Source organism: Ursus arctos, unplaced genomic scaffold (genome assembly GCF_023065955.2).
Source record: "Ursus arctos isolate Adak ecotype North America unplaced genomic scaffold, UrsArc2.0 scaffold_23, whole genome shotgun sequence".
In the NCBI taxonomy this organism is placed as follows: Eukaryota; Metazoa; Chordata; class Mammalia; order Carnivora; family Ursidae; genus Ursus; species Ursus arctos.
This window is the reverse complement of record NW_026622908.1, coordinates 39,380,276-39,406,803: the sequence shown is the minus strand read 5'-3', so window position 1 is coordinate 39,406,803 and position 26,528 is coordinate 39,380,276. Positions and strand designations below refer to the sequence as shown.

Sequence of the window (26,528 nt, the reverse complement as noted above, 5' to 3'; positions counted from 1 at the left end):
TAACTCCCTGCAGGAGATACGCTATGTACGACTGTGGCTCAGTTGTTTTGGGGTGGATGGATGGAAGTGGGGTGGGGTACGGGAGAAAGGCGCTTCCCACTGCATGGTACCTGCATTCTGGATGGGACCACTCTGGGCACCCATACCCACTCCTGGCCCCAAGCCTACCTATGGTCCAGGCCCAAATCCCCCAATCCCTTTCCTGGCCCGCTTCGCCTCTGTCCTTCAGCCCGGCCCCCATTCCCTTGGGGGCCACTCAGGGAGGAAGAAGAGGACACCTGGGTTTCTCCGAGCTGGACAAGATTCTGTGGGCCCCTCCTTGCTCCCCGGATGCTGAATGCAGTGCTGGCCTGTGCAAAGGTGAAGGCTGCCCTGAGGACCACAGAGCGGGCATGGGGCTGAAGGGCCGTGCCCCTGCCAGCTTCCCCGAACACCACCCACTTCTGATGCGAGGGACCCTGACAAGGACCAAACACACGTCCCATCCACCTTCCTTTGCCCTCAGGGTTTGTAATCTTTCATGCCAGAGAGGAACACGTCCAGGAAGGACATTATTTGAAAAAAATAATTTTTTTGTTGTGCAACAGCTGTGAGGTTAAGGCCTTTCCAGCCCAGTGCTGACTGTGGTAGCTACTGGGGTGGACACCCACTCTTGGCTCGGGGCCCCTCTTGTGCTCCTTCTCAGTTCACTGTTTTGGTGTGTTTAGGCCAAATACAGTGTATCTGTCTTCCTGGCTGGAAGGAGCCACGGAGGACAGAGTCTGGGGCTGTCTGAGCGTGCTCACCCTGGGGTCCCTGGCATCTGGCCTCACGTGTGGAATAGGTTTCTGTTGTTTTAAGAGTCAGACACGTGGTTTAAGAGTCAGGGACGTGGTTGATTTTGATGGGTTCTTTGGGGCATTTGCTAGCACTGTTTTTGGGATAAATCTGCCCTAAAATAAACTGTAGAGTTTTGGGGCACCTGGGTGGCTCAGTCGTTAAGTGTCTGCCTTTGGCTCAGGGCGTGATCCCAGGGTCTTGGGATCGAGCCCTGCATAGGGCTCCCTGCTCTGCTGGGAGCCTGCTTCTTCCTCTCCCACTCCCCCTGCTTGTGTTCCCTCTCTCGCTGGCTGTCTCTCTCTCTGTATAATAAATAAAATCTTAAAAAAAAATAAAATAAAAACATAAAAAATAAACTGTAGTGTTTAGATGAAAATGAAGGTCAGAAACAGGAACCCTCTTTTGGTCCCCAGTTTTCTGAGTAGATGATTCTGAGGCAGTCAAGAGAGGTCAGTCTTCCTGTGGGTCCCGGGCAACGCTGGATGGTTTACAGTTTGCTGCCCTCTAGTGGTACAGACATGGTGACGCTCCTCTTTCCCAGAGCGTCTCGCTCACGGGGGAACGTGTGGGACGAAGCAGAGAGCCATGCGGTCTCCGCTGAGGGAATTCCCAGGCTACTGGAGGTGACTTTCCCTTGAACCATGGTCTGAGGGCAACAATCCACGCCTTGGGCTGTACAAGGGGGCCGACGTACGTACCCTAAACTAAGTGGGCCGCCTGGCCAAAGAGGTCAGGGGGCCCCCAAGCCGAGCCTCCCCTAAACTAAGTGGGCCGCCTGGCCAAAGAGGTCAGGGGGCCCCCAAGCCGAGCCTTCAGCGCCTCCAGCAGTCTCTGACAACTAGAATTGCTTTCCTTTTGAATGGTGGAACTGATAAGCACAAAATGAGCTGTGGCAGCTGGCCTTCCTCCTTGCCCCCACCCCCATGCCCTTAGTGATGGCTATCTTCTTGTCTCTTCTCTCCCAACCTCTCACATAATTCTGCTTTGCTTCCCTTTTGGGCTGAATTGTGTCCCCTCAAAATCGGTATGTGGAAGCCCTAATCCCCAGTACTTCAGCACGTGACTGTATTTGGAGACAGGGCCTTTGAAGAGGTTGAAGAGGCTGTTGAGTTAATGGGGCCGTGAGGGCGAGCCCTCACCCAATCTGACTGGTGTCCCCATCAGAAGAGGACGGTTGGCTACAGACGTGTATAACGACCACGTGAGGACACAGCGAGAAGGTGGCCATCTGCCAGCCAAGGAGAGGCCTCAGGAGACACCGAGCCTGCTGACCCCTTGATCTTGGACTTCCAGCCTCCAGAGCTGTGAGAACCTAACTTCCCATTGTTGAAGCCCACGTCTGTGCTGTTTTGTTGGCAGCCCTGGCAAACAAATACAACCCTAACAAAATACTGATTTCTACAGGACAGTGGTTGCATTTTGAGGGTTACCCCCTTTTTTTTAATTTAGAGGGAGAGAGAGAGAGACATAGAGGGATTGAAAGAGAGAGAAAGAGGCAAAGCAGGCGAGCTCAGGAAGAGGGAGAGAGAGAGGGAGAGAGAATCGCAAGCAGACTCCCTGCGAGTGTGGAGTCCAACGCAGGGCTCGATCTCACGACCCTGACATCGTGACCCGAGCCAAAATCAAGAGTTGGACACTTATGGGGTGCCTGGGTGGCGCAGTCGTTAAGCGTCTGCCTTCGGCTCAGGGCATGATCCCAGAGTCCTGGGATCGAGCCCCACATCAGGCTCCTCCGCTGGGAGCCTGCTTCTTCCTCTCCCACTCCCCCTGCTTGTGTTCCCTCTCTTGCTGGCTGTATCTGTGTCAAATAAATAAATAAAATCTTTAAAAAAAAAAAAGAGTTGGACACTTAACCAACTGAGCCACCCAGGCGCCCCAACATTTTGAGGTTTTCAAGGATATAAACACACCCACTCTCTCCTGGGCCCGGCCGCAGTTTCTCTATCTGTCCAGAGGGTCCTTAAGATAAACACGGAGCAGTTTTCCTTTAATCTCCTTTAATCTTTAGGGTAATCCATTTTATAGATGAAAACATTCCTAGAAGTTAACTCGCCCAGGGTCACCCAGGTAGTGGGGACAGTCAGGATTCAGACTCAATTGTGCCTCCAAGTGCCACCTCTTCCTCTGTAGCTCAGACAGCAGGCTGGCCCAGGAAGGGGGTGGGCTGGGCTCTGGAAGGGGGTGGCTGTCTGGTAAACCGCGAGAACACTTTGCCCTGCTGATCCTTGCAAATGGTGGTCTGGTTTCTCCCTTAACCTATTGAGAAAAAGCTCCATTCCTCTGAAAAACTCGCCAATGTATTCCACGAGGCAGGACGTACGGACACATCCCCACACCACCCTCTTCTCGAAAGCCCTCAAGTTAGTACGCCTGTCTGAACTGACAGAAACAACGGGAGCTTGTGGACATTCTGGTCTTTGTCAACAGTGACTCCTAACCACACTGTTATTCTTTCAAAATATATTTTATTAGTGGCACATGGAATTTAAAGTTAAGCAATTTCTTTCCAGAGAGAAGGTAAGACCTGACAGACTAAAAAATTGTCACAGCAGAAATACCATTTCCAGTGTAGACAGAGATTACTAGGAAGAGTTTCCACCAAGGAAATTACTTTCCTCACACGCTGACTGTGTTGTGCACATGGCCCCTGCAGTCGTGGGGGTCCGCAGCCCCAGACGGCGTGAGAACACAGTAGATGACCCCATGGGATCGGCGCGCTGGTTACGGCAGCGGCAGGGGGGTCATGAGCCCCCTTGCTCTGCACAAGCACCAGGAGGGCCTGCAGCATGCAGAGGCTGGTGGGAAAATGCTAGGCCAGCGGACTCACGTGGGAGCCCAAGAGAACCCTCAGACCCGCAGGAGCTCTGCAGAGTCCCCATTAGACCCTTCACCTGCAGACTGGGGGCTAGGGGTTTCCAGGGACGACTTTTAAAGTATCTGGAAACACGTCTACATTAGTAAGTCAGAGGAGAACTGAACCTTCTTCGAAACATCAGCTTCTCCTCTCGTGGGTTCTTTCCCCCAACATTCTTCTGACTTAACATGAACTCCACAACCAAGAGAGCCCCAGGAGGTGTTGGTCCCCTCCCACCTGGCGAGCCTGCTGCTTCTGTCCCCACTGTGGGTCTCCCGATCCCAGATGGCACTCCCTGCATTGAAGTGGCTGCTGTCCTGTTCAGATCATGTCATTTCTTCTTTCTAATCTAAGACACTGGGGATGATTCATAAGAAAGACTCAGGACTTAGTCATCTGCACTGGTCTTATTTTGACCTTAAAAGGGGCGTTTCTCTCAGCACGTCCAGATCCGCCCCTCAACCAAACACTCAGATACTCATTGATCAAGGCGACAAAACGAGTGACAGACTGCAGAATTTTCCATTTCTAGATCTAATTGATTAAGCCAAGTCTCCACACCAGGAAACTGGACTTTCCCTCCAAGCTAGCATCTAGAACAATCTTCAGGGCCCTAGGGCAGGTCAGCGACACTGGTCTCGTCGAGGTCAATTCCAGAGTGCAGCTTGCCATCCTTGGCGGCTGCCCAGGGCATGGAGGTGGAGGTCCACTTCACCGCCCAGTCTCCTGCTTTGCTGACCAAGATGACGCCGCCTAAACCCTTCAGCTTTGACTTCATATAACCCAACGCCATGTCGGCCGCCTCTTCCAATGTCCTTCCTGGAAACGAGGAAAGGTTGAGAAACAACACACCTTGCAATGAAAGGAATCTGATGGGAAAATCAGTGGCAGTATGAAAATCCAAAGTGAGTTAACAAAGATTTTTGGGCAAATGATTTCTATTTGAATGCTTCAAAGAAGGATCCTCACCATAAAATGCCCTGTTTGCACCGAGACGGAGCCTAGCATCAGCCTAAGCAGAGCTGCCTTCTCTCCCACACCCAGGCTCAAAGTCTCTCCACTGCCCCTGAGATGCCCAACACGGACAGTATTCTAAGTGCACTTCTTTCCAGATCCTGACAGAAGGCGGGAAGAAGTCAAAGTAGCGTTAACGACCTGAAAGGAACATCTAAAGCAAATGCGAAAGGGTTTCATATACTTTACAGCTTATTATAAAGAGTTTCCATTCACTTGTCTTCAGACAGCGTGAACTTGTTCTCTGTACCTTGTTCTACGTGGAAGAGAGTCAGTCTGGCCAGATTCACCTTCAGGATGCTCTCCCCGTGCCCCGTGGTGGAAATGGCGCCAATGTCATTGTCGGCATAACCTCCAGACCCTGCTCAAAAAAGGTGGACTGGTTCAAACTGAGCAGCACAGTGAAGAAATTCAAACCCATACCAAGTCTAAGGATACATAAATGTTAAATCCCAGAGAGGGCCAAAGTGTGAACAAAGGTCAGCAGCCGTGACCTTGAGGTGCAGAAGTGGTGTAGTAAGTGCCAGGTGATGACCCTAAAATCGGGGGGGGGGGGGGGGTGTTGGCCTGAGCTCTCACGGAGCAGCCCCTCCAGGACGGCTCTTGCTCCTCCGCGAAGCCCACACAGCCACTCCCAGGCCCGCCACTGACCCCGCCCGGGAACTAGAGGGCCTATGTCAATGTCAACACAAATGTTTCCATTGTACCAGCACTGCGACGCCTTCAGGCCACTCAAATCTATTAGCGGCCAACCTAAATTCTCAGCTTTTTCTCAGTTTGTTAATTTGAGCCCATGCCTGGGAAGAGGCTTTGTGTATGTAACCGTTTGGGACTAAGTCTGCAGATCCTGAAGCTGGGGCTAGAGAGAAGAGGCTCTCCGGGGCTCGCTGGGGGCCACCTGAGCCTCCCCAAGTCATCCCCGGAGCCTCCAGCCTCGGAAAAGCCTCGTACCTGCTGGATACAGGTGCCCTCTCAAAGGGTGCCCTGCCCAAGTACTCCCCCCCCCCCCCCCCGAAATGCTGGGGCTGCCGGAAGAGGCGGGGAGTGAAGAGGAGAGGGTGACAGGTGGATGGCAGCGGAAGGGGCGGGTCAGCAGCGGGCCACAGAGCCTACCTATGCACGGGGTGTCCCCAACCCGGCCGACCATTTTATTAACGATGCCGCCCGTCGAGGTCGCGTAGGCTACGTTTCCTTTGGAGTCCAAGGCGACGGCACCCACGGTTCCCAAGTCTCTGCCAAGAATAAAGAGAAAAGGGACAGACTGAGACGAGAGACCCTGATGTCACAAGTAACATCGGAGCTGAACAGCACTTAAATTCCCACATGAGATGCTAATGGTAAGTGGGGCGCACTTTGATTGCGACATTCGCGTCTCACGTTAGCTTTCCACTCTGCACGTCAGAGAGATTGCTAGACGTTCCTTCAGCTCTCAGCTTTAAGAGCACATCCCGTCCCTGCACCACCGTCCTCTAGCTGTGTGACTTAGTTACTAAGTTTTCTTAGTAACTGCGTCTCATTTTGCCCACCTATAAAACAGGGATAAAAAGAATTGAGTGCATCTCAGACGATGTGTGCATAAAAATCCCTTGGATCCCTGGGCCCGCCCCGCACTTCTCACACCTCCCAGGTGATGCCGACGTTGCCTGTCACACCCCACTTGGCCTGTTTCACGGGGCTTGCTGTAAAGATGAAGTAAGTTATTGTTTTCCCTATTAAACATTTTCAAGTAAAAAAATTGGAAAGAAAAAATTGGAAGAAATTGTGCAACAACAGCTATAATACCCCCCCCCCCCCAAGCTACAATGAACTATGTTTGAGGCACATAGTAAGTGCCAGGCCCAGGAGTGAACAGACAGTGTCCCTTCTCCCGTGCAGCTTGCCTTTGGGGGCAGAGGGCAACAGAGCGGTAAAAATTTGTTTTATGAACAACGGTAAAAATGACAACTCCAGCAGCACGGAGAGGGCTTTCTGCAGGGCCTTGCTGAAGGAGGGGAGGGCAACCCACACGGCTTGCTGGGGAGTGTGCTCCTGCAGCTGGACCACGGCTGGGACGCTCACGGCAGTCATGCAGGTCACTGCGGTTGCGGAGAATAAAGCGAGGGAGAGAGGGGAGGGGGTCAGGGGATGGCCAGCAGCCAGACCTTGGAGGCTCTGACGGGCGGGGTGACCGTACACCCTGGTGAGCCAGGACAGTCCTGATTTCTCCCCATGTAACAGCTCCCCTTTCACTCTCAAAGTCAAGTTCTGATCTGAACACTACGTCATGTGGTCCTCCGACGTATAGGCCCTGAGTGAGATGGGAAGGCACTGTGTCCCAAGGTGAGTTCAGTTTTAAAAATATCATTCTTACCACCACCCTCATCCACCGGAATGCCTAAAACGAAGACGACTCGTATCGGGCGAGGGTCAGGAGGTGCGGGACTGGAACACTCAGTCACTACTGCTGGAAACGTAAACTGGGGCAACCCCTTCGGAAAGCCATCTGGCAGGACCTACCAAAGCTGGCTTGGCAATCACACGCCTCCCTTTCTGCATTCTTCCAGCAGAACTGTGGAGCGACGCTCACCGAAAAACATACACCGAAACGTTCGCAGCAGGACTGTGTGTAGTAATGGCGAGCGGAAAGTGACATAAATGTCCGCCAGAGGCGCAGCAGGTGGCCTGAGAGCGTCCTGGCACCAACTCCCCTCCTGCCGTGCCATGAGCTGCTGCGCTGTGTGTGCCACACGTGGACGGACCCCCGAAATAGCACGAGGAAAGAAGGCACCAAATAAAGTACACACTACACGGTTCCACTTAAATGAAGTTCGAAAACTGGCGACTGTCGTCCACCGTGTTAGAAGCCGGGTACGTGGGTGCCGTCAGGGCAGGGCTGGGAAGGGAGCGTGGTGGGGAGCGTCGGGCGATGATCTAGTTCCCCACCCCCTGGGGGCCGATTTTGTGGGTCCGCTCGGTGAAAAGCCATCAGAGGCTCCGTAAGACTTGTGCACTTCTGTGTGTATGCCACACATGCACAAAATATTTCTCGCAGAATAATCATTCTGGCAGATGTGTGTGGAGTGAGGGAGACAAGAGAGGAACCAGAGACTGGTCAGGAGGCTTGAAGAGTTGCTGGCCTCTGTTGGGGTGCTCCTGGGATGCGGGGAAGCAGGCTCGGCTCGGGACACTCTGGAGGCAGAGCTGACAGACTTTGCGGGGGAGTTGGGTGTGAGAGAGATTATGGGCGGCTCTAAGGCTTTGGCTCCCAGAACTGAAAGGGTACAGGAACCATTCACTGAAAGGGAGACTATTAGGAATAGGTTTTTTGGTGTTTTCTGGTTTTGTTGGTGGGTGTGGCGTGACGTTAGGTGGGGAAATCTGGGCTTCAGTTCTGGACACAAGCTTGAGGTACCGGTTGGGCAATCACGTGGAGAGAGCGAACTGCAGCTCGATGTGGGCTGGCAGTCAGGGGGCTAGAAAGAGAAATCTGGCATTCTGCTTGGAAGAAAACAGGAACCCTATCTTCCAGCGTTCACAAAAATCAGCTCCAGAGTTCAAGGCCTGACTATAAAACAAAACAAAATTCTTCAGGAAAATCTAGGTGACTACAGATGTCTCAGGGTGGGGAATACCTTCTATGTTTCTAGTCCCAAGAAGTAGACAAGAGAGGCAGACTGCGTATTTGATTACGAAAAAGTAAAAACTTGTGTATGGCAAAAATACCATAAGCAAAGTAAAAGCAAGACTAAAAACAACAGATTTGGATTTTTTTTTTTTTAAACAGAGAAGACAGCCTTAAGACTGAGAAGAAGGAACATAACAATGAAAGAGAAAAAATGATCATAGGACAAAAATAGACAAATTCATAGAAACCAATGGCCCACCAACAAATGCCAAATGCTCAAACTTGTTGATAATCAGAGAATATAACTTAAAGTGACAGCGTTACCCTCCTCATGTCAGATGAGGGGAGGCACTCCCAGACTCGGCTGCTGGCAGGTCCACTCCTAACATTCGCTAAGTGTGGAGGCGAGACTACAAATACAAATGGCGGCCCACTACACCATCTGTTTACGTTTTAGAGGCTGTAGATATGTTCTTTTCTCTTAGAGTGATGAATATGTCTTTAAAAATATTGCAAAGCCATGGTTTTTACATGAACGAAAGCAGACAAACCACCAATAATGACTTAATGTAATTATTGTGCCCATCTAGGTCCTTTGTTGATCAGTTATTAATGGCTGGATGAGTGGGAAACACATACGCACCCCCCCTATAAATTATTGTTTACTCCACAAGGTTGATTCATTTCAGGGGGCAGCACGCTCTTATAATCATATGTCCGTACAACATGTGTTCTCTCGACAAACTGCCACATAAGACAGATCTTTTTGAGTCCGTGTAGTTCTTAGCAGGTTTTTAATTCATTTTAATTTGGAGAAGCTTCCCTCTGCTGAGGCAGCAGCAACTGGAATGTTCAACAAAATTCTTAAGGCAATCCTTGGATTTGGAAAGGAACTCCTGATTTGCACATTACCACGCTCAAATGCTACCGGGCATCGTGGGATACGTTTTTGTAACAGAAGACACTATTGCATACTTTGATTTGATCAAACATGTCATGACCGCTCCCTGTAGTCATTTATACCATCTCTGCAGCAGCACCTAGACCCACGCAGAGTATCTTCAGCTCTTTCACATTTCACTGCCGGCGTATTATAAAGAAAACTGAAAGTAGCACTTGTGTTGTTTGATTTTGTGCATGTCTCTCTTCAAATGGCACTATGCTCTGATATATAACAGACAGAAAGACAGCCTCTATCGGAGTTGATTTGGGGATTATTTGTACATGAATCTTCTCCTTCAAGTTGGGCAAGAATTTTTGTTGCCTTCCTTCAGTTTCCTTTTATTTTACTGGAATGCTATTAATAATAATAATAATAATATTATTATTATTATTTTGGAAAGAGGACGCAAGAGAGCCCAAGCGGGGGGAGGGGCAGAGGTGGGGAGAGAGACAGAGAATCCCAAGCAGGCTCCACGCTCAGCTCGAAACCCCACACAGGGCTCGATCTCATGGCCCTGAATCATGACCTGAGCCAAAATCAAGAGTTGGACACTTAACAGACTGAGCCACCCAGGTGCCCCTGAATTGTTATTCTTCTTGCACATTTCACATGCAGTGTGATTTTGTTTCTCTTAATATATTTTCAATCCTTTCAAAAGTGAAATAGCCAAAAAGATTTTTTAAAGCTTTTATTAAGCTTATCAATAGAAATTAACAGTTCATACTAAGTGGCTGTAGGTAGCATCGAATCAAAATTAATTTCACTGTCAAAGTCCATAATTTACTCTTTGAGAATCTTCTGTGATTTCACGGAATTCTTTATCTAAATTCAAAGTAATTACTTTAACAGCACTGGGTTGGTCATTCCCACCATCTGTCTGAGATCTGTTCTAAGGTCAGACAGGAGTCTGAGCGCCCTGTTCCATTTTGGACCTATCTAGAGAACCTTGCATCGGACCCTCTAGTGTCCCACAACATCGGCACTGCCGTGCAGCGGGGGCACACCTCCTAGAAACAGATTCAAACTGTGAGCCTACGTGTCACATGGAATACTTCTGGGCTCTTGGCCAAACTTCCTGTTTATATATCTTTTATTTACCAACCATGTTCACTCCATTATCACAGGCTTGCCTTTGACAGTTTTTTATTTTATTTTTTTAAAGCTTTATTTGAGAGAAAGAGAAAGCGCGCATGTGCAAGCGGGGTAGGGGGAGGGGCAGGGAGACTCTCAAGCAGACTCCGCACTGAGTGTGGAGCCTGATGCGGGGCTCGATCTCAGAGCCCTGAGATCATGACCTAAGTCAAAATCAAGAGTTGGTCGTTTAACCAACTGAGCCACCCAGGTGTCCCATTGCCTTCGAAAGTCTTTTAAGTTCATGCCTAAGATGAAAAGTTCTCCCACTTCTTCTCTAAATCCAAAACACCTACTTCCAAAAGCAGGTGAGTCAGACTTGTTTCTCTTCTCGGGGTCGTACGGTGATACATATAATCAGTGTTAGTTGCTCGATGTGTCTTCTGACCGTGGTACCTTCTAGCTGAACTGAGTATTTTGTTAAAAACATTTTATGTATTTGATTTCATCTCTCACTTATTAGTCACTAAATTAATCTGTCTGAATTCTCTTATCTTAGTGATCATTAGTTGCATTATTTTTTGTCTTAATTACATGTATTATCAAGTTTTGAAATAATTTTTATTAAGCCTGAAATGTCCCACTGTGTTTTGTAAACACAGTGCTGATGATGGAGTGTCATGAAAAGCCTCGTTAGGCCTGGCTAAATACCAGACACACTGTATTATTCTTTCAAGAACATTACAGCCCTGTTTCATATCGTCTTTTTCTTTTTCCGCTGATATCAACTGCCTGTTCTCCCCAGTCCTACTGACTGCACGTGTCCTTTTGGTGTGTGATTATTCGAGATAATCAATGAGCTCTTCCTGTAGTAAAGGACGGGAAATCGCTGGGATTTCATCAGAACTGTCCAAACTGAAGATGTGGCAAGAATATTCCTACTAATCTTCACTGTTGTGACAGGTAATTAAATCTTCATTGGACCAAGAATTTGGAATGTCCTGCTTCTCAACGTTAGCTGGGTCATCCTGGAAGAAGACTGCTTACTTTACTTTTTTTTTTTTTTTTTTGACAGAGACAGACAGTCAGCAAGAGAGGGAACACAAGCAGGGGGAGTGGGAGAGGAAGAAGCAGGCTCCTAGCGGAGGAGCCTGACGTGGGACTCGATCCCAGAACGTCGGGATCACGCCCTGAGCCGAAGGCAGCCGCCTAACGGCTGCGCTACCCAGGCACCCCTGTTTTGTTTTTTAAAATGCGTGTGGATTGCGTCCTGGAAGATTATTTTCCTTCTGTTTACCTCTCAGCTTTTTGTTTTCTTTTGTGAGCTCTGCGTTTGTATTCTTTTTCTATCAAAATCTTGATTTAACATGCATTTTCAATAATCTAGGGATTAAAAAGATGTAATTGTCTTGAAAGTGTACAAAATTAGGATATATTTTCATCAAAAATGAAGAGCGAATATAACTGAATAAATATAAATGAATTGCAGATATAATTTCAAAAAGTTAAGTTTTTTCCTAATATACCAATCTATTAATATTAAAGTCAAAACATGAACTATAATTAGTGAATATAACATTTTAAAATTACGTAAAAGCTAAAAATGTTAATATATCTTAACAAATAAAACCATTTGTAATTCTACCATTCAGTGTCCATTTAGCTGCCAACTTTATAAAGAGCTGGTTCTTCATGCAGGTTCTGTCTAGACCCGCACTGTCCAATATGGCAGGCAGGGCTACCTGCACCACTGGCCACTGGAAGCGTGGGCAGTCCCCGGGGGAGGGGTGTGCTGCAAGTGTAGTATGTGGGTCAGATTTTGAAGATTTCATGTGAAAGAAAAATGTAAAATACCTCCAATAATTTCTTATATTGATTACATGCTGAAATGATAATATTTTGGATATACTGGGTGAAATATATGTGTGTATGTACATACGTATTTTTTTTTTTTAAGAGAGAGAGAGAGTATGGGTTGGGGTGTGGAGGGGCAGAGGGAGAGAATTGCAAGTAGACTCTGCACTGAGTGCAGAGCCTGATGTGGGGCTTGATCTCGTGACCCTGAGATCATGACCTGAGCCAAAATCAAGAGTCAGACGCTTAACCGACTGAGCTACCCAGGTGCCCCTTACCTGTTTCTTTTCACTTTTTTAACGTGGCTACTAGAAAATTTTAAATTGCATATGCAGCTCTTGTCCTTCTGTTGGACACTGCTGGTCTAGACCGACATATATACACATGTAAGAGTAATGGGCATCAGTTTGCATGTGCAAGTCTTGCAGATACTGTACTAATCCATGAATCCCGCCAGAACCATAGCATAGAACACGTAAGGAGGCAAGAAAATGGATACTTGGCACTACTGGGAAACAGTTACTTTGTTACATAAGAATTTATTTGACAAGTTATTAATTTGTCTTTTTCTCTTACCTAAGTCCTTCTGCTGTTCAATTCCTCCCCCCCGCTCCAAAGCAGTGTCCATTTCCGATATCGGCAGTGGCACAATCCACAAATCTTTAGATTTAGGTGGCCTTTGCTTCCGAGACAGAGAGCAAGAGATGCAGAGAAGCATTTCCCTGGGGGCTGGATGGTGTTAATCGCAAGAGTGGATGATGAGGGCTATGGGTCATGCTGTGCCACTGCTGAGTGACAGAGGTGCCCCAGTTGTCTGTAGCAAGCCAACTGCTTTGTGTATTTGTGATATGGGGGTCCTCTAAAGTGCAGGACCCAGGGCGTAGCCTGTCTCGCTTACATCTAAGGGCAATACTGGCTGGTAGAGATGTGCACTGTTGCAGAATTTTTGGAAAGTGATGTGGCAACACCTGTTAAAACCCCCACGAACCATCGATAAAGCCGCCCCATTCCTGTGACTCTGGCCGACAGGTACAATAGCACACTTGGTAGGGTTATCAAAAGCTACTGGTACATGGCCAAGTTTGTAAAACAGATTCTTAAGCTGGGGACACACCAGAATTACCTGGGAAACTTTTTCCTAACACACCTGCCTGGCCTCTTCACCTCAGATCTATTAAATTTGGTTCTTTATGGAAGGGGACCAGACATGCAATTTTGAAAAAGCTCCCTAGGTGATATTAAAGTATGCTGCTGGTTAAAAATGACAAATCTTAAAGAGCATGAAGAGTACATAGATTATATTCCATTATAAACTCCCAGGCCATATTCAAATCTTATTTTTCAAATTTTGCTTTGAATAAGGGGGCTTTTATTTGAGATTTTGGAATCTGTAACACAGAAAATCATAATTCAGAACAAAGGATTAGTTCAAACTTCTAAGAACTGTACTGATTTGTCTGCACTAGGACAGCATGCTCAAGTAACTTCGGAGAGTTCACCAGCTCACAGACAATCTGTTTTGTCTGCTTAAGATAACGAACTGATCCAGAGGCATCCAGCAGTTAGTCCACTAATGCAAGGCACTCTACTATTGGAGAAGGAACTCTTGGCCAGATGTGAATCGTTATTACAGGAGTAATAAGTGAGGTTAAATGTAAGAATCAAAAGAGCAGTTTTTCCAGGATGCAGTGTCAATTATTTTTGTACAAAAACTGAAACTACCAAGTGATTCTTGACTTATTTAAGAAAGGTGGATAATCGGATATTTGTCGCACATCCACACCTGAGTAAGTCCCCAAACTGCGAGCCGCAGGTGACACTTACTGTTGGCAGTCTGACTTCAGAGCGCCTTTCTCTTTTTCTAGACGTTTTACGTTTCTCTCCGTCACCAGCTGCTCTTTAGGAATCGTGGGAACCCCCATGGCTGCTGCAAATTTTGCTGCACCTTGGTCAGTCAGAAAGCAGTGAGTTGTCTTGAGCCAGAAAGAAACAGAAACATGGTTAGTTTTTGGAAACAGTTAAAATCTTTTAAAGTGTTCCAACTGTGTGGATGTAATTACTTCTCTCTGGGTACAAAGCCTCAAAAATGCAAATTCCACTGGCTTGCTTTTCTGAATGTTGAACAGAGCCTGGCACTCTGAGATCTTGCATTTTCAAAAAACCCCTAAAGTGATGGACCATGACTAGAAAAGTACTTATGTATGATCTTAAGTTTAGAGGACATAATTCATTTTTATTTTACACATGCTATTAAACAGTCTGTTCAGTTTGTATCTGTTACGTCATACATGTTGAGAGAAGACTGAAGAAAATACAGGAAGGCAACATGAAAAAGTAATCACTGGACAAGGGATTACCAGTCCAATTCCACCGTCAACAGAGTCAGAGTCTCAGCTTACTTGAGAAATTTAAGTAGCATTGCTTCTGCTCTTTTATATGGTTTTAAGAGAACAATGCTCACAAGTATTCCCCCACAGTTAGACCACTTTTAGTTGCTCAAGTACAGCGGTAACGATTTCTTACGAAAAGGATGCTTGCGTCACATACCTTTTCCATAACAAGCCGTGCAAGTTTAATGGGATTTGCTATACAGCGGACTGCAGACACAGCTCCTGCAGACAGATCTTTTCCATTCATGATACTGGCATCCATTTCAACATCACCATTTACATTCAAGACAGATCCACAACCTAAAACCAAAGAGAAGTTGAAAAGCAAGAATTAAGAACTTAGAAATGGCTCCCAAGTTTCCTTCAAGCTGCCGACTTTAATTCATCCTCTACTCCATTGCCAGAGAAACATGTTTGGAAACACACATCTGGCTTGGCACCCCAAGATCTACAAAATAAAAAGTAGGAAACCCTTCCCGATCTGGCTTCTGATCTCCTTTACCAGCTTTATCCTCCCTCCTTGGCTGCATTTTCCTGAAATATTAGGTTTCTGTGAAAGTACCATAAGTTCTCATTGCTCTGTGCCCTTGTGCGTGCTCCTCTCTTTACCACCAGCACCCTTCCTCCAACTCCTTTTGCCTAGATAATGCCTGTGAGGCTAGCGATGCTTAACCTCTTTGTGCCCATTCCCTCATCTGTAAAATGGGATAAGAAGAAAGCTCAAGAATATTTAAAGGATTATAAAACTGTCCAGTACCCAACAAGGCAAAATTCACAATGTTTGGTATTCAGTAAGAAATTTCCAAGCACACACAAAAAACAAGAAAATATAACCCAGAGCGATGAGGGAAAAAACCTCACTCAATAGTAACAGATCATAAATGACATAAATGACAGAATTAGTAAACAAGGATGTTAATAAAACAGCTGTTATAACTATATTCTATATGCACCAGAACATGGAAGAAAACATAAAAAAGACCCAAATAGAACTTCTAGAGATGAAAAAAAAAAAAGTCTGAAGTGGAAAACACACTGGAAAATAAAACAAGGTTAGACACTGCAGCAGAAAAGATTAATGAACATGAAGACAGCAACAGAAACTAACCAAAATGAAAATAAAAAAGGATAAAAAACCCCAAATTAACAGATGATCATTGAGCTTAGGGCCAATTTCAAGCAACCCAATCAATGTGTAATTGGAATCTCTAAAAGGAGTGGTGAGACAGAGGGACAACAAAATATTTAAGGAAAAATGGATAAAAATTTTTCCATTTGATTAAAACTACAAATTCACAGATCTGAGAAGCTCAATAAATTCCAAGCAAAAGAAACATGAAGAATATTACATGCAGGGACATCATGATCAAACAGCTTGGTGTTAATGAGACAGAGAATCTTAAAAGTAGCCAGACAGAGATGCACTAGGAAGAGAAGAAAAAGTGAGAATGAGAGTATGTTTCTGGTCAGAAATGATGCAATCCAGAAGATAGTGGAGCAATGTCTTTAAAGCCCTGAAATTAAAAACAACAACAAAACACACACACACAAACAAAAAAGCCTGTTAAGCTGGAGTTCAAATACCTAGTGAAAAACTGAAAACAAAGACTTTTTCAGATACACAAAAGCTGAAAGAAATTGCCAATAGCAGATGTGCAATACAAGAAATGTTAAAGGAAGTCTCTCAGGAAGAAGGAAAAGAACAGTGAACACCAATCATAAGCTACACAAAGGAAAGAAAAGCACTGGAAATATCTAGTATATGGATAAGCAGAAATACGTTTTCCTTTTATTTTAACAATATCTTTAAAATATAACTGTTTAGGGGCACCTGGGTGGTTCAGTCAGTTAAGCGTCCAACTTTTGATTTTGGCTCAGGTCATGATCTCAGGGTCATGAGTTCAAACCCCATGTAGGGCTCCACACTCAGCAGGGTCTGCTTGAGATTCTTTCCCTTTCCCTCTCCGTTTGCCCCTCCCCCTACTCTCTCTCTCTCAAATAAATAAATATTAAAAAAAATTCTCTCTCTCCCTCTCCCTATGCCCCTCCCCTCTGCTCACACACAATCTCTCTCTCAAAGAAAAATATATATGTATCTGTATATATATATTATATACATATATATATATATATAAACACCTATAAAATTGTTTAAGGGAAAAGTAATAACAATGTATTGGGCAATTTATAACATACACAGAAATAAAATATATGACAGCAATAGTACAAAGGCTAGGAAAGGGGAAACAAGTATGCCACTACAAGGTTCTGACATTATGCATGAAGTACGATATTACTTGAAGGTGAACTATGACAAGTGAGAGATGTATACTATAAACTCTAAAATAGCCTTTTAAAAAAGAAGTCTAGCTACTAGGCCAACAAAAGAGGTAAGACAGAATCATAAACAACACTCAATTATCCCAAAAGATGACAGAAAAAGAGGAAAAAAGGAACAATGAGTAGATTGGACAAATAGAAGACAAATAGCAAGATGACAGATTTATACCTGACCATATCAATAATCACATTAAATGTAAATGGCGTAAACACCCCAGTAAAAAGCAGAGATGGTCAGATTGTATAAAAAGGTAAGATACAACTATGTGCTACCTAAAAGAAATCTACTTTAAATATGAAGATACAAATAGGTTAAAAATGAAAGAACGGAGGTGGGAGTTAAGGTGGCGAAGGAGTAGGGGACCCCTTTTTCAGCCGGTCCCCTGAGTCGAGTTGGATAGGTACCAGACCAGCCTGAACATCCACGGAATCAGCCTGAGATGCAGGAAGATACATCTGGATCTCTACAAATGAACATCTCCAGCGCTGAGTATTGAGGTACGAGGCGGGGAGCCGTGAAACTGTGCACAGATATCAGAAGATAAACGGAAGGGGGAGGGAGCCGCTGTGTTGGGGCGCTGGGAAGCGGTAGCCACCTGCACGGGGGAGCCGGCGGACCCGCGGACCGGCACCCGGGAGAGAGCAGACTGAGACCGTGAGCCGGGAACCCGTACGACAGACTGAAAACCGGAGCTCCGGTCCGCTCACTGGAACCAGACTGAGACCGGGAGCTCCAGGAATGTGCAAGGGCGGCTGGCGGCTGGCGGTGTTAGAAACACAAAGGACAGAGACGCGCTGGCCCTGGAAGTGAGGGCTGGGACGCCAGGTGTGGGGCGCATATCCCGGGACGCTGCAGGGTTGAGCAGCACCAACAGAAACAGAGTTAAAGTGGCCAGAACATCAGTGGAGAACGGTCCGTGATCCCTCTGTTCTGAGACAGAGGCTGAGATTCGGCCGCTGCTGCTCTGACTCTCAGAAGAGGCACAGCAAACCGCCAGGGAAAGCCGCCAGAGAACAAAAGCCTGGAAATACCGGCTCACAGTGTGCCCACCCCCATCCCCCCTCGCAGGGGACACAGAGACTCTACCCAAACAGAGTTGCCTGAGTATCGGCGCAGCAGGCCCCTCCCCAGAAGGCAGACTGAAAAATCAAGAAGCCCACATCCCTAAGGTCCCTATAAAACAAGGGTGCATGGCCTGGGTCCCGGTCAATAATTTGGGCTCTGGACAACCCCGCAACCTCTCCTCATCAGAATGATGAGAAGGAGAAATCCCCCCCAGCAAAGAAAAGACAATGAGTCTGTGGCCTCTGCCACAGAACTAGTGGATATGGATATAACTAAATTATCAGAAATGGAATTCAGAGTAACAATGGTCAAGATGATGTGTAGACTTGAAAAAAGTATTAACAACACATGAAAACATGTTCAAAATCATTAGCCATCAGGTAAATTCAAATCAAAACCACACTAAGATACCACTTTATGCCAGTTAGAATGGCAAAAATTAACAAGGCAGGAAACAGCAATTGCTGGAGAGGATGTGGAGAAAGGGGATCCCTCCTACATTATTGGTGGGAATGCAGGTTGGTGCAGCCACTCTGGAAAACAGTGTGGAGGTCCCTTAAAAAGTTAAAAATTGAGCTACCCTATGACCCAGCCATTGCAATACTGGGTATTTACCCCAAAGATACAGACGTAGTGAAGAGAAGGACCCTATGCACCCCAATGCTTATAGCAGCATTGTCCACAATAGCTAAATCGTGGAAGGAACCAAGATGCCCTTCAACAGTTGACTGGATTAAGAAGCTGTGGTCCATATATACAATGGAACATTACTCAGCTATCAGAAAGAATGATTTCTCAACATTTGCTGCAACATGGACAGCACTGGAGGAGATAATGCTAAGTGAAATAAGTTAAGCAGAGAAAGACAATTATCATATGGTTTCTCTCATCTATGGAACATAAGAACTAGGAAGATCAGTAGGGGAAGAAAGGGATAAAGAAAGGAGGGTAATCAGAAGGGGGAACGAAGCATGAGAGACTATGGACTCTGAGAAACAAACTGAGGACCTCAGAGGGGAGGGGGGTGGGGGAATGGGATAGACCGGTGATGGGTAGTAAGGAGGGCACGTATTGCATGGTGCACTGGGTGTTATACGCAACTAATGAATCATCGAACTTTGCTTCAGAAACCAGGGATGTATTGTATGGTGACTAACATAATATAATAAAAAAACATTAAAATAAAAAAAACAAATAAAAGGAGAACTGGTGATGGGTATTAAGGAGGGCACGTGTTGTAGTGAGCACTGGGTGTTAAATGCAAACATTGAATCATGGAACACTACATCAAAACAAAACAAAAAAAAAAGAAATAAGTTAATTTAGCAAGGTTGTTGAAAGTCAATATGCAAAAATCAATTGTAGATTACATATATTAGCAACAGACAAAGAAAATTAAAAAAAAAAAGAACTTCAGAGAAATGTAACTAGAATCTAATAGGAAACACACACCCAAAAGTATAAAATTAAGAAGAATTTCAAAGCCAAGTGTTGGTGATAATGTGCAGCAATTGGAATTTGCTAATGTTTCTGATGGAAGTCTAAAATAGTACAATTGCTTTGGAATATTGATTGACAGTATTAACCCTAAGTATATGCATACATGATAAATCAGCAGTCCCCTCTCTGAACCAGAAATGATTACTTCTGTCCACCAAAAAAAATTCACAAATATTTATAATGGTTTTATTTGTAATAGTCACAATGGAAATAACTGCCCATCAAAAATGGAATAGGTAAATATAGTGTGATATATTTGTATACAGGAATATTACAGAGCAATAGAGAAGAATGAACTCCTGATATGCAGTGCAGATCAACTCATAGGCAGAACTTTTAGGAAAGAATTAGTATAATGATTTGTAATTTGTAATTTCAATTATATTAAGTTCAAAACCACAGTAAAGTAACCTGTAGCGGGAATCAGAACAATCACCATTGTGGGGTTTACTGTTTGATAGCTTTGTGGTGTGGAAATACTCTACATTTTTATCGGGTGGTAGGTGTACACGTAAATGCTCACATGAATGTTTTCTAAATGTGAGCTTAAGATTATTAAAATTTATTTTTTAAGTTTTAGCACAATAAAATAATTATTATCCAAAAAAAAAAAAAAGAAAGAACGGAAAAAGTTATACCATGCTAAAATGAATTACATGAAAGCTGGAGCAGCTGTATTAACGTCGGGCAAAGTAGACTTCAGAACAAGGAACGTTAAATAATAATGACATTACATAATGATAAAGGGGTCAGTTTACACAGAAGACACCCGTCTACGTACCTAGCAACAATTTCTAAATATATGAAGCAAAACCGATAGAAGTCAAAGGAGAAATATAGAGATCCACAATTAAAATTAAAGACTACAACACTCCTCTCTCAGGACTCAATGGAAATAGAAAATGAAGGTATAGAAGATCTGAACAACATTACCAACTAACTCGACTTTATTGAATTCTTTTTTTTTTTTAAAGATTTTATTTATTTATGTGCCAGAGAGACAGCCAGCAAGAGAGGGAACACAAGCAGGGGGAGTGGGAGAGGAAGAAGCAGGCTCATAGCGGAAGAGCCTGATGTGGGGCTCGATCCCGAAACGCCGGGATCACACCCTGAGCCGAAGGCAGACGCTTAACGACTGTGCCACCCAGGCGTCCCAAACTCGACTTTATTGAGATTATAGAACTTTCCATACAACAATAGCAGAGTACATATTCTTTTAAAATACAAATAGGATATTTACCAAGAGAGACCATATTCTGGGCCAAAACCCAAACCTTACAAACTTCAAAAGAATGTAAATCACACAGAGTATGTCCTTTGATTGTAACAGAATTAAAATAAAAATCAGAGAGCTATTAGGCAAATCCACAAATATTTGGAAATTATCGTACTAAATAACCCATGGTTCAACGAGGAAGTCACAAGTGAAATTATAACATGCTTTGAACAGAATGAAAATGAGAAGACAACACGTGAAAACTTTAGGATGCAATCAAAGCAGGGCTTAGAGGAAAATTTAAAGTATTAAATGTCTGTATTAGAAAAGACTGGTCTCAAATTAATGATCTAAAAATAATAGTAAATTATTCCTAAAGTAAGTTGAAGAAAGGAAATAATACAGACAAATCAATGAAATTCAGAAGAGAAAAACAGTAAAAACAACAAAAAAACAAAAAAAAATCCACAAAACCCTCCTAAAACCAAAAGCTACTGTTCTTTGAAAACAAACAAACAAACAAAAAAATCCCCAAAACCAAACTCGATAAATTCTAGCTAGACCAAGAAAAAAAGACAGAAATTCAAATATCAAGAATGAAAGATGGGACCTCTCTACAGACCTTACAGACATTAAAAAAATAATAAAGTATATTGTAAATAACTCTAAAGCCAATAAATTCAACATTTTTTTTTTTAAAGATTTATTTTAGGGACGCCTGGGTGACTCAGTCGGTTAAGCGTCTGCCTGTGCTCACGTCATGATCCCGGGGTCCTGGGATGGAGCCCCACATCAGGCTCCCTGCTGGGTGTGGAGTCTGCTTCTCCCTCTGCCTCTGCTACTGCTCCCCCTACTTGTGCTCTCTCTCTTGCACACTCTGTCTCAAATCAACAAAATAAAATCTTAAAAAAAAGATTTATTTTATTGATTTGAGAGAGAGAGAGCTTGAATACATGAGAGAGCACAAGCAAGGGGAGAGGGGCAGAGGGAGAGGGAGACAGAAACACAAGCAGACTCTGCTGAGCTGGAGCCCGAAGCGGGGCTTGATCTCATGACCCTGAGGTCAGACCTGAGCCAAAACCAAGATGTGGATGCTCAACTGACTGTACCACCCAGGTACCCCTATAAATTCAACATCTTTTTTAAAAAAAGGTTTTCTTAATTAATTAATTAATTAATTAATTATTTTACAGCCAGTAGGTCAGAAGCACAAGTAACAACCTGGATTTACAGTTGGCATCTGAAGTGGAGGGTAGTCTTGTGGGAACGAGCCTTTCACCTGTGGCATCTTTTTTTTTTTTTCTTTAAGATTTTATTTATCTGAGAGAGAGAGCGAGTGAGCATAAGCAGGGGGGAGGGGTAGAGGGAGAAGAAGACCCCTCCCCCCACCAAGCAGGAAGCCTAATGTGGGGCTTGATCCCAGGACCAGGGGATCATGACCTGAGCCGAAGGCAGCCGCTTAAGCGACTGAGCCACCCAGGCCCCCCCACCTGTGGAATCTGATGCTACCTCCAGGTGGATAGTGTCAGAAATGAGCTAAATTGTAGGACACCCAGCTGGTGTAGGAAAAGTGCTTGGTGTGGGAAAACCTACGTAAGAACTGGAATTGGGTTCAGAATCTTCAGACGAAGGCAATCCAGTAGAGCAAAGATAAGTCTTTACAACAAACAGTGCTGGAACAACTGGACAGCCATAGGCAGAAAACCCAAATCTAGACACAGACCATACACCCTTCATAAAATGAACTCAAAATGGATCACAGACCTAAATGTAAAATACAAAACTATAAAACTCCTAGAAGATAACATAGGAGAAAACGCAGATGACCTTGGGGTTGGCTGTTTAGATACCACACTAAAGGCATGATCCATGAAAGAAAAAGTTGTTATGCTGGACATCATTAGAACCAAAAATTCCTGCCATGTGAAAGACACTGTCGAGAGAATGAGAAGACAAGTCACAGACTGGGAAAAAGTACTCATAAGAGACACATCTGATAGAGGACTGTTATTCAAAATATACAAAGCACTCTTAAAACTCAATAATAAGAAAACAATCTGATTAAAAAATGAGACAAAGAAAAAAAAAAGCAATGAAGAACAACAACAAAAAAATGAGACGAAGACCTGAGCAGACACCTTACCAAAGATCTACGGATGGCACATATGAAAAGGTTCAATTTTACTTTTATATTAGCAACAAATGTTGGTAATTCTAATCGTAAAAAGTAGCATTTACAATAGCACCGAAAGACATGAAATAACTAAGTATAAATCTAAAATATTTATAAGATATGCATGCTAAAAACTACAAAACACTGATGAGAGAAATCAAAGATTTAAACAAATGGATGTATATACTGTGTCTTGGGAGTCCTGCATCGAAAGGCTCAGAACTGTTCAGATTTCAGTTCGCCCAAACCCATCTATAGAGTTAATACAGTCCTAATCAAAATCCTAGCAGGATTTTTTCAGGTAGCAATTGACAAGGTGATTCTCAAACTGGTGGGCAAGACAAAGGGGACTAGGATAGCCAGAACAGTTACACACGCGTGTGCACAGAGAGTTGCAACTCTTACTACCTGGTTTTAAGACTTAATATAAAACTATAGTAATCAAGACAGTGTGGTATTGGTGAAAGGATACACATACAGACCAATGGAATAGAGTCCAGAAATAGACCCATACATACAAAGTCAAGTGATTTTTGACAAAGGTGGAAGGGTGAGTCTATGAAGAAAGAACTGCTTTTCCAACAACTGGTGCTGGAACAATTATGCAAAAAGAATCTTGATATATACCTCACACCATATACAAACAATTATCAAAAATGGATCAGAGACCTAAATACAAAACCTGAAACTATAAAATTTCTAGAAAACACACAAGAGAAAATGTGCGTGACCATGCGTTAGGCAGGTTTTTTTTTTTTTTCTTTTTTTAAAGATTTTATTCGAGAGAGAGAGAGAGAAGAAGAGAGAGAGGAGAGAGAAGAGAGAGCATGAGCAGAGGGAGAAGCACTGGCTCCCCTCGGAGCAGGGAGCCTGATATGGGGCTCGATCCTAGGACCCTGGGATCATGACCTGGGCCGAAGGCAGTCGCTTAACCGGCTGAGCCACCCAGACACCCCGATGGAAATGTTTTAAATCTTGTGGTGTGGTTACACAGGTGTATATGCTTTTCAAAACTGAAAATGGGTGCACTTCACAGTATATAACCTACCCCCATACCCTCACAAAAAGATGTAATAAAAAAGCCTCTCGGTATGTGAAGTCCCAGAAGCAAGTTAAAGAAAAAAAGGTGAATTGATGGATTTAAAAATTCTTAAAGCAACCTGGTCAACAGGTAAAAAGAGAAAAATTAAATCTTTGTAGCATATTAAATTCTACCAAAAAGCTTACTAGATTCATTGGCACTTTGGATTCTATTTGTGGAGGGGGATACGCTTAACCTGATTTGGCATCAGTTATTAGCTGCACTGCAAATATACCTGCGTTGAACTCAGGATGATTTTCCAGGAATGTCACAGCTCCTTCTACAGCGTCAACTGCACTCCCTCCGTCCCTGAGGATTCTGTAACCCTCCTCAGCGGCTTTGGTGATGCCCTGGCGCACCCGCTCCTTCCGGTCCTTAGAGATACTGCTGGCTCCGCCACCGTGGACCACGATGACGGGATTCATGTCGACGGATCCTACGGATCAGGAAGATGAAAGTGTCACTTCCAACAGGCCCAAGAAAACTACCCTGGGCATAATCTCCTGGGGGAGATTCCACTGGAGACTAGGTCCAGTTTCTACCCTGGGAGGGAGGCAAGGTTTACAGCCTCAAGAAATTTCCTGAGACCGGGCAGGGGGCGGGGGGGGAGGGGGGAGGCGGGGGGGGGGGAGGCGGGGGGGGGGGGAGGCGGGGGATGGGGGCAGAGGGCAGAGACAGCTCGGTTTGAACTTTGCACAAAATGCCCAGAGTGCCCCTGGCCTCACACCTTCCCCGTTTCTCTATACCCCCACCTCAGACGTCTTTGGGACTTCGGGTGGGACCCAGAGCCCGCGCCCCCTCCACATGGGCTGCCATTTGGCCTCAGTTTTCCAGAGAACCGCAGTCTGTGCTGGTGAGGGATGGGGACTGCCTCCAGGGCCAGAGCTTGAGCCCCACTCCTGGGCTCTTTCTGATCTTGGGTTTCTCCTGGGATGGTCCCTTTTCCAAGCCCGCAAGTCCTGGATATCTGAAAGCAGGTACCACACTGACTAGGCATCCAGGATCCCTGGTATTGGTCCGGAGTCTGCACCATGTAGGGATGGTCTGGGACACAGGTGGAGCCTCTGGGAAGGACACCAGGCTGCTGGGGGTCATCCAGCTTCAAAGCAAAGTTACTACATCCTCCAAAGCCAGATCTCACAGGATCTCAGAAGCCATTCTGGGACTGTCAGAGTTTAGGGATGGGAGACTGGGAATCATGAACGCCAGACAGGCCCCAAGGAAAATGGGTATGATGGTCTGAGGGTAACCACAATTCCAACCTCCTCATCACTACTGCAGTGGGAGGAAACGCTGGCCTCCGGATAATTCCTGGTGGGGTAAGACAGGCCCTATCCAACAGGCCCGGAGGGCTGCCGGCAGAGGGACAGGTGCTCCCGTGTGAACTGCGCATGCACTTGCCAGAGACACTCAGCATCCAGGCTCCCTGGGATCGTCCGGTCCAGGCCGTGTAGGGACAGACTGGGCCACAGACACGGACTTCTGGGGACACCCCGCGCTGCAGAGGTCCAGGTCCCCCTCCCCGTCCCCCAAAAAGAGATGCGCCACATATCACTGGAATCCCTTAGCCTTGACATTCTCGGCCAGTGCCAGTTCGTCGGCGCCCGCCACCCCCCCGCCCCGTCCCGGACCCCCACCCCCTCCCCGGACAGAGGGCTTTCTCGGTCTCCGGCCGCTCCTCCGGCGGGGCCGTCGACTTACCGAGGATGCCGCGGGAGGCACACGCCGGGGCTTCAGGCTGGGCGGAGCAGCCCGGCAGGCCTCCGAACCTGCGCCGTCAAGCGCCTGAGCGAGCCTGTCCAGGAAACCGCTGGGCTCGCAACAGCTCGGCGGACAACGGCTCCGCGCTTGCGCACGAGGGCGGGGCCGGCGCGCAGCTCAGGTACCGTAAAGCCCCGACCCACGGCCGCCGCGCAGCACCTCCCTCCTTTGCTGGCGTCTCCGCTCCCGGCTCGACCCCAGCAGGCTGGCTCCCGGCACAGAGACAACGCTGGCCCTCCACTCACTCGAGCTTCCTAGTGGAAGGGGGAACCTCCTCTTCCTCCTTATGAGGCTGGGGGCGGGGTATTGGTGTTGGCGAAATGCGTGATGTGCCAAGGTTTTGTAATTGAAAATTGAAAAAGCAATGCTGTACGCACTGATATCCTTCCTCTGCTCGAAATATTTCTCAGTCTTGATATTCGCTTAAATTAAAATCTCTTCCTTTTAATCATCTCTCTCCTTAACCTTTTGTAAAGAACAGAAAGATAAACTATAATTGGTATGGTTCTGTGCGGTGGGTGCTCTAAAGAGTCTGAAACCCTAGGCGTATTCCTTCCTCTGAGCTTCCGGGAGCCCAGCTCTAAATTCCTTAAACCACATGCGCCCTTAGTTTTTTGTTGTTGTTGACACATTTTCTTCGACCCGCCCCAGAGAATTGCCTTAAGGCTCTTACCCCCTGGATGACTTGGACCAATCACCTGTATCCGCCCCCTCCAGTCCCGTTGCCATAGCGTCCTTCCAATAAAAGTTTATATTTCTATCCAGTAAGTCAACTGTACGATACTAGATTAGTGGCATGAACCAAAGGATACATTATTCTAACATGCAAAGTAGTCTTTTGA

The 26,528-nt window shown here is 45.6% G+C and overlaps 1 protein-coding gene and 1 long non-coding RNA gene across 2 annotated transcripts; one reads left to right on the top strand and one right to left on the bottom strand.

The window, feature by feature from the left end:
- Positions 1 to 3,270: 3,270 nt before the first annotated feature.
- ASRGL1 (asparaginase and isoaspartyl peptidase 1) lies at positions 3,271 to 26,241 on the bottom strand. Its single transcript, XM_026487636.4, has 7 exons — positions 25,627 to 26,241; positions 24,161 to 24,361; positions 14,707 to 14,849; positions 13,984 to 14,132; positions 5,801 to 5,919; positions 4,938 to 5,048; positions 3,271 to 4,492 (listed from the first exon to the last, which is right to left on the bottom strand). Exons 2-7 carry the CDS (start codon positions 24,348 to 24,350, stop codon positions 4,287 to 4,289), a joined length of 918 nt encoding a protein of 305 aa, XP_026343421.2. The 5' UTR covers positions 24,351 to 24,361; positions 25,627 to 26,241; the 3' UTR covers positions 3,271 to 4,286.
- Positions 6,801 to 15,379, top strand: LOC130544632 (uncharacterized). Its single transcript, XR_008961045.1, has 3 exons — positions 6,801 to 7,534; positions 11,111 to 11,268; positions 11,381 to 15,379. It is a non-coding gene; the product is annotated as an uncharacterized LOC130544632 (long non-coding RNA).
- Positions 26,242 to 26,528: the final 287 nt, after the last annotated feature.

What these genes read in the sequence shown, in the direction of transcription:
- ASRGL1 (XM_026487636.4), bottom strand. Translation starts at nt 24,350, where the DNA reads ATGAATCCCGTCATCGTGGTCCACGGTGGCGGAGCCAGCAGTATCTCT. An exon ending in TCATCCTGAGTTCAACGCAG is followed by an intron (nt 14,850 to 24,160) that starts GTATATTTGCAG and finishes CTTTGGTTTTAG; the next exon opens with GTTGTGGATCTGTCTTGAAT. An exon ending in CTGAAGTCAGACTGCCAACA is followed by an intron (nt 5,920 to 13,983) that starts GTAAGTGTCACC and finishes TATTCTTGGCAG; the next exon opens with AGACTTGGGAACCGTGGGTG.